This window comes from Dendrobates tinctorius, unplaced genomic scaffold, assembly GCF_039654945.1.
Source record: "Dendrobates tinctorius isolate UK_male_01 unplaced genomic scaffold, ASM3965494v1 ptg000145l, whole genome shotgun sequence".
In the NCBI taxonomy this organism is placed as follows: Eukaryota; Metazoa; Chordata; class Amphibia; order Anura; family Dendrobatidae; genus Dendrobates; species Dendrobates tinctorius.
This window is the reverse complement of record NW_027361812.1, coordinates 12,294,269-12,306,715: the sequence shown is the minus strand read 5'-3', so window position 1 is coordinate 12,306,715 and position 12,447 is coordinate 12,294,269. Positions and strand designations below refer to the sequence as shown.

The following is a 12,447-nucleotide window of genomic DNA, read 5'->3' as shown; positions in this document are numbered from 1 at the left end:
CAATATTGTGGATGGCAAGACGAACAAAACAAAGATCAATTTTGGAACAAATCAAGCCAGACATGTCACTCAAAGCAAGGATCACGAAGCTACAACTTGCCTACTTTGGACACATCAGACGAAGAGAGCAATCACTGGAGAAGGACATCATGGTGGGAAGAATAGAAGGAACAAGGCGAAGAGGAAGACCAGCAACCCGATGGCTTGATGCAATCATATTAACGGCAGAGAAAACCCTGGTGGACCTATCTAGGCCTGCACAAGATGGATCTTCCTACATGATTATTAACCCATCATGTCACCATGGCTCAAGATGGAGCTGAAGGATGTTGAATATAAATGTACAAAACTGAACACTAGGTTCTTAAGAGCAAGTTTCACTAAATTTTCATTTTGAACTGGATACACAATATAATAGACACTGAAGAGCAGAATTATTTTGCATTATTTCCGCTCTCCGTTGCAGAGTTATTAGTTATGAAAGTATTTGAAACCTAAACAGTTCATTTTAATTGGGCATTACTAAAGAGATTTTACTGGCAGCAGGTACTCTTGCTTTTGATGTCCAACCATATCAGGCAGCAACACACTAGGGAAAGAGGAACAGGGCCCCACCACAGCTCATGACAGACCCATGGTGAGACATTACAGGGAATCTGTCACCTCATTTTTGGCCTATAAGCTACGGCCACCACCATTAGGGGCTTATCTACAGCATTTTGTAATGCTGTCGATAAGCTCCCGATGTAACCTGAAAGATAAGAAAAACGAGTTATATTATACTCACCCAGGGGTCCGGTCCAGTCCGATGGGTGTCGCGGTCCGACGCCTCCCATCTTCTAGCGATGACGTCCCCTCCTTACTTCTGCCGCGACTCCTGCGCAGGCGTACTTTATCTGCCCTGTTGAGGGCAGAGCAGAGTAGTGCATTGTGCAGGCGCCGGGAAAGGTCAGAGAGGTCCGGCGCCTGCGCACTGCAGTACTCTGCTCTGTCCTCAACAGGGCAGATAAAGTATGCCTGCGCACGAGCCGCAGCAGAAGGAGGAGGATGTCATCACTAGAAAATGGGAGGCGCCGGACCGCGACTCCCACCACATCGGACCGCCCCCCAGATGAGTATAATCTAACTTGTTTTTGTTATCTTTCAGGTTACACCAGTGGCTTATCTACAGCATTACAGAATGCTGTAGATAAGCCCCTGACGGCGGTGGCCGCAGCTTATAGGGCAAAAATGAGGTGACAGATTCCTTTTAAGACAGCAGTCTGCTCTCCTCACTGCAGTGTGATAACATGCTGGAGCACAGCAGACCCGAGTGTAATTTTAGCTCTCCTCAGTGTGGGTTGAGGGGCAGTGCTGCAGAGTTGAATATTATTACAATTGCCACACATATATCAAATTGCCTAGTTTGAATCTATCCATTGGATTGAATTCCAACAGATACAGCCATCACAAGTGGACCCCAACACAATGCACAAACTCATCAGAGCGAAAGGTATTGTCAACCTTAGGAGACGTTTTTATTTAACCAAATGCATGTTTTTGGAGTTAAAAATAATTGTTCAATTGATTTTCATTAAAAATTTTACACGAAGTGCTGACTACAAAGTTAACTGACATTCTGTCAGTGACCTCATTCTGATGGTCTAACTGGAAAGTGCAACTCTATTATCTTTTTTTTTTTTTTAAATCCTCTCAGCTGATTTACAGTCACAGACCACACACAACAATGTTGAATGTTCAGGGAAACAAAACACCCATAAAAGCCAAACTGTACAAAAATTTGTAGTGAAACCCAATTGCAAAAGTTGTTTTTAAGCCCAAATACATGCGTTTAAGAAAAAAAATCAACAATCTAACAGAAACCAAAGAATAGATATAGACACATAGAATGCATATATATATATATTTATATATATATATGTATTCTATGTGTCTATATCTATTCTTTCGTTTCTTTATTAAACCTGTCAGTGTGAGTTTACTGTATAGCGCACTGAATTGCCGGCTTTGCTAAAAGACACCTGGTGCGTATTTCTCGCAAGTCACACGTCTGGTCCGTGTGTAATCCGTATTTTTTGCGCACCCATAGACTTGCATTGGCGTATTATGGGCGTAGTACGCTGACAATCGCAGCATGCTGCGATTGGCACGGAGCGTAGAATACGGATGAGAAATATACGGCTGGTGCGAGGGACCCCATAGAGAATCATTGGTCCGTGTCTAATGCGTGCTTTTAGCGCCTCTCACTCGGCCGTATTCCTCGCCAGTGTGACCCCGGCCTAAACACTAATAACCCCTTCTAAGGTCCTGCTTGCATTCTTCATTCTGCTGTGCTCATGAGACTGGATATGCACATTGCCCTGTTGCTAAAGGCTGCTATTTTGCACTCTTTGCAGCACCAAGGTGGCTGACTACGTACATTAAATTACCCTGCCACTCCAAGGTAGTGTCCATACACTCAGCTCTACTATAACAAAGTACCCGTCCATAACTCCAGCTCTGCTGATCCTCGTACCTTCCTGCATATCTAGCTCTAATTAGCCTGTTTTGTGTGCCGCCTGGCCTATCCAACTCTGCTACATTCTCGGACTGGCCCATAGGGTAACAGTGGAATTCCCCGGTGGGCCCCTCTGCAGATCTTGACCCCCAACCCCACTGTATGGGCAGTACTTGGCATAATTCATGATGATTCACTCTGTACAGAAAAAAGCAGCATCTATTAATTCATTAACCACTACCCAGTTTATTATTATATAGAGATATAGGCAAATTTGTGAACTAGGGTAGTGTAATATTTGTATGCAGGTGAAAAGTGGGCCCCCAAAGTCAATGTTACTGGTGGGCCTTGGCAACCCAGTCCGACTCTGCTTGGATATAAAATAAATCTACTACTAGCACATGATGGTGAATGGTCCAGTTTATTGCTGGTAAATGTCCTCTTAGGTTCCTCTATGCGACTACTGGTTGGTGTGAGCTACACCGAGGGCAGAGGGCGACAAGTTGCAATTTTCTTGTTGTGTTTATCCGTCGGCACTCAGGAGAGGAAAAAAACCCTGTGGTGCAAACCTCTAGTGAACCATGGCTTAAGAATAAGTGCCCTTCCCTGGGAGCACGAGGCAACATGTCGTCTAGAAGCGCTGGTCCACGGTCATTTTATTGACTCCCGGTAGGATTTTCATGGTCTCCAGTTTCTTCTTGTATTTGGACACTGTAGAATGCCATAATCCAGCAAATCCCCCAGCCCATATTACAGCAGGGAGGAGGATTATGTATGGCCGCAGGTCACCGCCCTTAGGATGCTCCTAGTGATGATGGTGTAATAGGAACCAGTGAACAGCGGTTTTAAAAGCTGCTCACTTCCAGCATTTTATCCTCCTCCAGAATCTGTGGAAGGTGTCCTTCACAATACTGCCAAATGTTCTACCAGGAGAGATAATAGGTTAGAAATTATTCTTATATCCCAATAAGGCATGTGTCATGGGGTTATACTAATAGGAAAACCCCTCCAGTATTGCCCTGTGGGCCCATCAGCAGAGGGTAAGCAGCAGTCAGTAAGAGGTTTCCATACTACACTCTGCGGACAGATTCACAGAAAAAGAGAAGAGTCTTAAAAAGCTCCCTAATTCCTGACCCATTTATACTGACTCACCTGTGATGGTGTATTGCAGGTCCTCGATTAAGTATCACAGGTGTTGATGTCTGATTTATGACCTTCCATCCATCACTGGCAAATGTGAATCCACAAAATAGGTTTTGATCTGTTTCGGCCATTGGTGGCTTAATGGCATCAGTGAGGGATAGGACATCTTTCATTATATCTGATGTCATCACAGGTGGCTGCGGAGAGGGGATACAAGAACCTGTGGTCATAAAGAATACACACAATAGAGATGTACAGCTTCCCCCATCTTCTCTGGGTGATATACTTACAGGTGGTAGTTGGAATGGTGGACGCGCTCTGGACCCTTCTATATCTGTCCAGTTGATCTCCATAAAGAATGGATGAGCCCTGATGTTGTCCACAGCTACCTGCCGACTCTCTGGTGACTTACTCAAGAGCTGAAAACAAATAATGAAGACGATTATTCAGTCTACAGTTGTTTTCATTTTGATTATTGTGTTTTTTGTTATATTTATTCCCTTTGTAACTGAGATGTGTATTTATACTCACCACCTCTATGATGGATTTGGCTTGGGGGTCTAATCCTTTTGGGAAGGCTGCGGGATCATCATTGATCCATGCCTCTATGGTGGTGTCATCGAATTCACTTATATAGAATGGATATCTGGCAGTTGCCATCTCATATATCACCACACCAGTAGAGAACCAGTCCACTGCTGTGTCGTAGGGCTTCCCTTGAAGAATCTGTGAAGACATGAAGAACTTTATTCAGACAGCAGAAGACATGGAAATGTCCAGGCTTGTACGCAGCAATATGTAGATGATTCCTCACCTCAGGAGCCATGTATAAAAGACTCCCCACCCAACCTGATGTCTTTGAGTCACCAAACATGTTCATCACGGCGAGACCAAAATCAGCAATCTTTAAGTGACCAATGCTGTACAGTAAGATATTCTCTGGCTTTATATCTCTGGTAAAGGAAATAAATTATAAAATACCATAATTATTAGATTATTTGGGCTGAGGACCAAATGATGGCCAGAGATACCAAGTGTCTACAGGGGGCATAAGGATAAGCATATAGGAGTAATTATACCAAGTCTACACAGAAGAAGACGTTACCTGTGTATGATTCCTCTGGAGTGGAGAAACTGTAGCCCACAAATTATCTCAGCCGCAATAAATCTGATGAGAAAAAAATAGAAAATAATCAACCACCAACATTTCATCCACTAACATAAAACCAGCTGTTCCAGACAACCATTGTCTTCATCTAATACATCTACATTCTGTCTTACCTGATGGCTGGAATGGGAAATGGGGCACTTGTTGCCATGAAGCCTCTAAGGGTTCCTCTACTGAGATATTCCAAGACATACAAGACGTAGTCCTGTGATAAAACAGAGGACATAATAGAGGTTAATGGTATATTCTAGATATGGGGCACTGTCATGAACTCATTTTCTGCTCCACTAGTTGAGAGTTCCCCTTCCGTTCTCCCTCTGGTGGTGACAGGAGGCAGTGCGGTTGGTTTAAGTGGTAGTGATCTGCCACCTGATGAGGAAGATAACGATTGGATCTCTGGAGTATCAGACTGGATATAAGACAGCCGACGCCCTATCCGGGTGCTGGTGATTCAGTCTGCTTCTCAGTTCCTGGACTTCAGCTCTCTTCCAGTCTTCTCAAGTTAAGTTTGTTTTTTGCTAATGTTCACACTTGCGCTTGTTGGTCAATTCAGTTTGTTGTGTAATGAGCCTGCCCCTGCTGGGGCTATGCTGAAATTCCACTCCTATTATTCAGTATTTGCCAATCTGCTTTTTGTCCCTTATTAGATTGGCCTCTTTTTTTGCTCTGTCTCAGAATATTTCAGAGTGCTGATATAGGTTTAGAAGTCTAGTGACTTCAGGGTTAATTTTGCTATCAGAAGTGTTGGACATTATTTTTGTAGGTTGTTTTTGGCAGATTGCAGACAGTGTCTTTCCTTTTCTGTCCTTTTTAGTTAGCCGGGCCCCATCGTTTGCTCAGCCTATTTTCCTGCCTTTGTTTGTATTTTCATCTTGTTCACCGTCAATACATGTGGGGGGCTTTTTCCTTTGGGGTCTGCTCTGGGGCAGTTAGTTTTCCTCTTTTCCTGCTTTAGGCTTATGTAGTTCTCCGGTTGTGACGAGGCGTCTAGGACCAACGTAGGAACGCTCCACGACTGCTTCTAGTTGTGCGATTAAGATCAGGGATCTGCAATCTGCATAGTTACCAAATTCTCTGGTTTTCTGAGACTTAGCTTTTTGTCTTGTTTTTTCTCCTCGGCTTCCCATTCATAACAGAATCACCAGCCATACTGCAGATTCAGGAAAGAATTGTTAAAGAAAGAAAAAAAAAATTTCAGAATTATTTTTTTTTAATGTATTTTTTCCTCTTTTTTTTCTGGGGCTGTAGGAGGATTTTTTTTTGCCTAATGGAGATTAAGCAACTGTCTGATCGTGTGGAGCAGCTTGCTGCTGAAGTACAGGGAATTTCCACCTACCTTATTCAGTCACATGCTGCTGAACCCAAGATTCCTACTCCTGATGTGTTTTCTGGGGATCGGTCTAAATTTCTGAATTTTAAGAATAATTGTAAATTATTTCTTGCTTTGAAGCCTAACTCATCAGGGAGCTCTGTGCAGCAGGTTAAAATTGTCATCTCCTTGCTGCGTGGCGATCCCCAAGATTGGGCTTTTTCTCTGACACCTGAAAATCCTATTCTGACTAATGTGGATGCATTTTATCAGTCCTTGGGGTTATTGTATGATGAACCTAATACCGTTGATCAAACTGAGAGAACCCTGTTGGCATTAAACCAGGGTCAGGATTGTGCAGAGTTGTACTGTCAAAAATTCCAAAAGTGGGCGGTCCTTACTACATGGAATGATAGTGCATTGGCAGCTCTCTTTCGGAAAGGTTTGTCAGAGACCGTAAAAGATGTTATGGTGGGATTTCCTGTTCCCTCTGGTCTGGATGGCTCTATGTCATTAGCCATTCAAGTTGATCGGCGTTTACGTGAACGTAAAACTACACGGGAGGCGCTGCCACCTTTTGAACAAATGTCTGAACCTATGCAATGTGATGGGGTTTTGTCTAGGGCGCAACATCGGGAGTTTAGAAGGCGAAATAAGCTGTGTTTTTTCTGTGGAGACGCCTCTCATAATATTTCTGTCTGCCCTAAACGAGAGAAACGTTTTGCACAAACATTTGCTGTAGGCAGTATAAAACCTAAGTTCCTTTTGGCAATTACTCTGATCTGCTCCTTGTCCACATTTTCCACTAAGGCTTTTGTGGATTCAGGAGCAGCTCTGAATCTGATGGATTTGGACTTTGCTAAACGTTGTGGTTTGTCCATGACGCCCCTGCTGACGCCCATTCCTTTGAGGGGTATTGATGCCACTCCTTTGACGGAGAATAAACCTCAGTTTTGGACCCAGGTGATAATGTGAGTTGCCCCAGACCACCAAGAAAATTGTAGATTTTTGGTGCTGCATAATTTGCATGATACTATTGTTCTGGGGTTCCCCTGGTTGCAAACTCATAACCCAGTCTTGGATTGGAAATCTGTGTCTGTGGTGAGTTGGGGTTGTCAGTGTGCTCTTAAGGACGCTCCTGTTTTCTCCACCTCTCCTCAGTCTCGTGATATTCCTGATTATCTGGCTGGTTTCTCTGATGTTTTTAGTGAGAGTAAGTCTGCGTCTTTGCCTCTTCATAGGAGTTATGACTGTGCAATTGAGTTGATGCCTGGGTGTAGATTTCCCAAGGGTCAGCTTTTCAACTTATCTGTACCCGAACATGATGCTATGCGATCCTATATTAAGGAGTCATTGGAGAAGGGTCATATTAGACCATCCTCGTCACCGTTAGGTGCTGGGTTTTATGTGGCCAAGAAAGATGGTTCATTAAGACCGCGTATTGATTATCATTCCCTTAACAAGATGACGGTTAAATATCAGTACCCGTTACCTCTGATGTCTGATTTATTCTCCAGAGTTAAGAGTGCCTGCTGGTTTACTAAGCTTGACCTCAGGGGGGCGTATAATCTTATTCGCATCAAGCACGGGGATGAATGGAAGACGGCGTTTAATACTCCGGAGGGACATTTTGAGTACCTGGTGATGCCTTTTGGGCTCTCTAATGCCCCTTCTATCTTCCAATCCTTTATGAATGATATTTTCCGAGACTTTGTGGTTAAGTTTTTGATCATCTATCTGGATGATATTTTGATCTTTTCTAGTGATTGGGATTCCCATGAGGAACATGTCCGGACTGTGTTCCGGATTTTGAGGGAGAATTCCCTGTTTGTTAAGGGATCGAAGTGCCTCTTTGGTGTACAGAGGATTTCATTTTTGGGATTTATCTTGTCTCCATCGACTATTGAAATGGACCCGGCCAAGGTACAGGCCATTTATGATTGGGTTCAGCCTACTTCTTTGAAGGCTCTCCAGAAGTTTTTGGGTTTTTCTAATTTCTATCGTAAATTTATAGGTAATTTTTCTAGTATTGTCCAACCACTGACTGATCTAACCAAGAAGGGAGCTGATGTGCTGAATTGGTCTCCTGAGGCTGTCTCAGCATTTCAGGAGCTTAAGCGGAGATTTACTTCAGCTCCAGTTTTATGGCAACCTGATGTCTCACTTCCATTTCAAGTGGAGGTGGACGCTTCTGAGATTGGTGCAGGAGCTGTGTTGTCCCAAAAAGACCCTGTGACTTCAAAGATGAATCCCTGTGCCTTCTTTTCTTGAAAGTTTTCCCCATCTGAACGCAACTATGACGTGGGGAATCGGGAATTGTTGGCCATGAAATGGGCATTTGAGGAGTGGAGACATTGGTTGGAGGGAGCTAGACATCAATTTGTGGTCCTCACCGATCACAAGAATTTGATTTATCTGGAGTTTGCCAAACGCTTGAATCCTAGACAGGCTAGATGTGCCTTGGTTTTCAAGCGTTTTAATTTTGTGGTCTCTTTTCTTCCGGGCACTAAGAATGTTAAGGCAGACGCCCTTTCTAGGAGTTTCTTTGCTGATTCTCTTAATGTGACCGAGCCTACTACTATCCTAGGTGAGGGGGTAGTTCCTTCTGCCATTTCGCCCGATTTGAGACGCGCCCTGGAGGAATTTCAGGAGGATAAACCTGAGCGTTGCCCTATGGGAAGATTGTATGTTCCTGACCAGTGGAGAAAGAGAGTGATGTCTGAAGACCATTGCTCCGCATTGGCTGGTCATCCGGGTATTTTTGGTACCAGAGATTTGGTGAGTCGGTCGTTTTGGTGGCCTGCCTTATTTCGTGATGTCAGGAATTTTGTACAGTCCTGTGGTACTTGTTCTCGGTCTAAACCCTGTTCTCATTCTAGTGGATTGCTGATGCCCCTGCCGGGGCCCAAGAGGCCATGGACCCATATCTAAATGGATTTTATTTCTGATCTTCCTGTCTCTCAGAGAATGACTGTTATCTGGGTGATTTGTGATAGATTTTCAAAGATGGTCCATCTTGTACCACTCCCAAAGTTGCCATCTTCCGCTGAGTTGGTGCCCCTGTTTTTACAACAGGTGGTTCGGTTACACGGGATTCCTGAGAACATTGTGTCCGATAGAGGGGTCCAGTTTGTTTCCAGATTTTGGAAAGCCTTTTGTTCCAATCTGGGAATTCAGTTATCCTTCTCCTCCGCGTTTCATCCCCAGACCAATGGGCAGACTGAGAGAACAAACCAGACGAGACCCTGGAGTCTTATTTAAGATGTTTTATATCTGCTGATCAAGATGATTGGGTCTCATTTTTGCCCTTGGCCGAATTTGCGCTGAACAATAGAGCTAGTTCTGCCACTCTGATGTCACCCTTTTTCTGTAATTTTGGGTTTCATCCTCGATTCTCTTTAGGTCAAGTGGTATCTTCATCCTGTCCAGGTGTGGACACTGTGGTTGTGAGAATGCAGCCGATATGGGACCAAGTGGTGAATAAGTTGTCACTCTCTCAGGAAAAGGCCCAGCATTTTATCAACCGGCGTAGGACCATTGGTGCCCGGCTTAAAGTGGGTGATATGGTTTGGCTGTCGTCTAAGAATATTCCTATGAAGGTTGCATCTCCAAAATTTAAGCCAAGATTTATTGGACCTTATAAGATTTTGGAGATTCTTAATCCTGTTTCTTTTCGAGTGGCTCTTCCAGTTACGTTCAAAATCCATAACATATTTCACAAGTCACTGTTGAAGAGGTTTGTTGAGCCAGTAGTTAATGTGGCGGCACCTCCTGAACCTGTATTGGTTAAAGGCAATGTGGAATATGAGGTAGAGAAAATATTGGATTCTCGTTTGGTTAGACGGAGACTCCAGTATTTGGTCAAATGGAAGGGTTATGGCCAGGAGGATAATTCTTGGGTCTCTGCCTCTGATATTCATGCCAATAAATTGGTTCGTGCTTTTCACCGGGCCCATCCTGATAGGCCTGGTGGCATGGAAGAGGGTTCGGTGACCCCTCCTCAAGGGGGGGTACTGTCATGAACTGATTTTCTGCTCCACTAGTTGAGAGTTCCCCTTCCGTTCTCCCTCTGGTGGTGACAGGAGGTAGTGCGGTTGGTTTAAGTGGTAGTGATCTGCCACCTGATGAAGAAGATAACGATTGGATCTCTGGGTGCTGGTGATTCAGTATGCTTCTCAGTTCCTGGACTTCAGCTCTCTTCCAGTCTTCTCAAGTTAAGTTTGCTTTTTGCTAATGTTCACACTTGCGCTTGTTGGTCAATTCAGTTTGTTGTGTAATCAGCCTGCCCCTGCTGGGGCTATGCTGAAATTCCACTCCTATTATTCAGTATTTGCCAATCTGCTTTTTGTCCCTTATTAAATTGGCCTCTTTTTTGCTCTGTCTCAGAATATTTCAGAGTGCTGATATAGGTTTAGAAGTCTAGTGACTTCAGGGTTAATTTTGCGATCAGAAGTGTTGGACATTATTTTTGTAGGTTGTTTTTGACAGATTGCAGACAGTGTCTTTCCTTTTCTGTCCTTTTTAGTTAGCCGGGCCCCATCGTTTGCTCAGCCTATTTTCCTGCCTTTGTTTGTATTTTCATCTTGTTCACCGTCAATACATGTGGGGGGTTGTCTTTCCTTTGGGGTCTGCTCTGGGGCAGTTAGTTTTCCTCTTTTTCTGCTTTAGGCTTATGTAGTTCTCCGGTTGTGACGAGGCGTCTAGGACCAACGTAGGAACGCTCCACGACTGCTTCTAGTTGTGCAGTTAAGATCAGGGATCTGCAATCTGCATAGTTACCAACTTCTCTGGTTTTCTGAGACTTAGCTTGTTGTCTTGTTTTTTCTCCTCGGTTTCCCATTCATAACAGGGCACTGTCTGTAATCTTATAATACATGTAATACTATGGTAGTGACCAAGAAGAACATTGCAGACAGATTGGCACATAGACCGTCATTCATCGAATACATAGAAAACTCAGAGCTGTTTGATTATAAGCCTCTTACTTAGGCGTGGAAGGTGGCAAAAACCCGAGTAATGAATGGACTCTTCCTTGTCATCTCCAGGACCTGACGCTCTATCAGAACATTGTCACTTAAGTCCTTAAGTAGGAGCCTCTTCTTTACCATCTTCACTGCCAGTTGTTGTTGGCAGGCCTGATGTGTGGCCAACATGACCTACAGGATAGAGAACATTAGACCTGGAGGACAGGCCTGTGCTGCCATGAGATGTAATGAGAAGATATGAAGCAGATGTTTAAAGAGACATATTACTGCTTCACATCACACACATGAGGAAGAAGTGACCACAATTCCTAATACTCTTCCAAGGGCAAGGTCTTCAATAGGTCGATTACCACTTGGTTCATTTTCTCGCACATACCATTGGTCTGTGGATGATACGTTGTTGTCCCGATTTTATTGCAGCCGTACAAGTTGCAGAACTCCTGAAACATTTCTGCTTCAAAGGCTGGGCCTTGGTCACAAAGCACTCGTACAGGGTAACCGTGTGGTCGACAAAAGTGTTGTTGGGATGCTTTGGCTGCTGTCTTGGTTGTTTGATCCTTTACAGGCACAACTACCAGGAATCTTGAGTACTGGTCAATGATGGTGAGGGCATTGACATAGCCTGAATGGCTTGGGACCAGCTTCATACGGTCTAAGGCTACCAACTCCAGTGGCTGTTTGGTGATTATTGGCTGTAATGGGGCTTGCTGGCTGTTACGGTCCTTCCTGTGCAGGTTGCATGCTCCACACTCTCGACACCAATTTTCAATGGCCTTCCTCATACCAGCCCAGTAAAATCTCTCTCGGAGTAGGGTCTCCAACTTCTTCCATCCGAAGTGTCCTGCTCCATCATGGTATGCATTCAAGACCATTGATGCATCTCGCTTTGGGACTACCACCTGCCAGACCAGCTCATGAGTTCGGGCATTGACACTCCTCCAACACAGCTTTCCCTCGTAGATGAACAGCCTGCCCCTTTTCTTCCACAACTGTTGAGTCTCTTCAGGAGCATCTGGACCAGGGCGCGAGTCAGCTTGTGCCAGTAGCTCCTTTACCAGGCGGACTGCTGGGTCACTATCCTGCTTTTCTGGCCACTCATGATGAGGCAATGGGTTATGGTGGCCTCTTTCACGATGTAGCACTTGTTTTTCAGTCCTTGAGCGCGTTGGGCTGCAATTGGTTGGTGAAAGGCAGGTAACTCGATTTATTCGAGTGCTTCAGGATCTTCTCCCCCATCTGGCAGATTGGGCATTCTGGACAGTGCATCAGCATTGGCAGTCTTGTGCCCCGCTCGTTATTTGATGGTAAACTCATAGTTGGACAACCGGGCCATCTATCGCTGCTC

At 44.4% G+C, this 12,447-nt stretch overlaps 1 protein-coding gene across 2 annotated transcripts in view; it reads right to left on the bottom strand.

Annotated features, from left to right (window-relative positions):
• Positions 1-2,899: 2,899 nt before the first annotated feature.
• LOC141049614 (protein kinase C delta type-like) overlaps positions 2,900-12,447 on the bottom strand; it is a 47,937-nt gene continuing 38,389 nt past the window's right edge. For both annotated transcript variants that reach the window (XM_073546197.1, XM_073546196.1), the window contains exons 2-8: positions 4,922-5,013; positions 4,746-4,808; positions 4,455-4,593; positions 4,172-4,366; positions 3,931-4,059; positions 3,650-3,837; positions 2,900-3,420 (exon numbers count right to left, since the gene is read on the bottom strand). In XM_073546197.1, the coding sequence (XP_073402298.1) occupies positions 3,354-3,420; positions 3,650-3,837; positions 3,931-4,059; positions 4,172-4,366; positions 4,455-4,593; positions 4,746-4,808; positions 4,922-5,013 (873 nt within the window). In that variant the 3' untranslated portion in view covers positions 2,900-3,353. The remainder of the gene's footprint in view (positions 3,421-3,649; positions 3,838-3,930; positions 4,060-4,171; positions 4,367-4,454; positions 4,594-4,745; positions 4,809-4,921; positions 5,014-12,447) is intronic.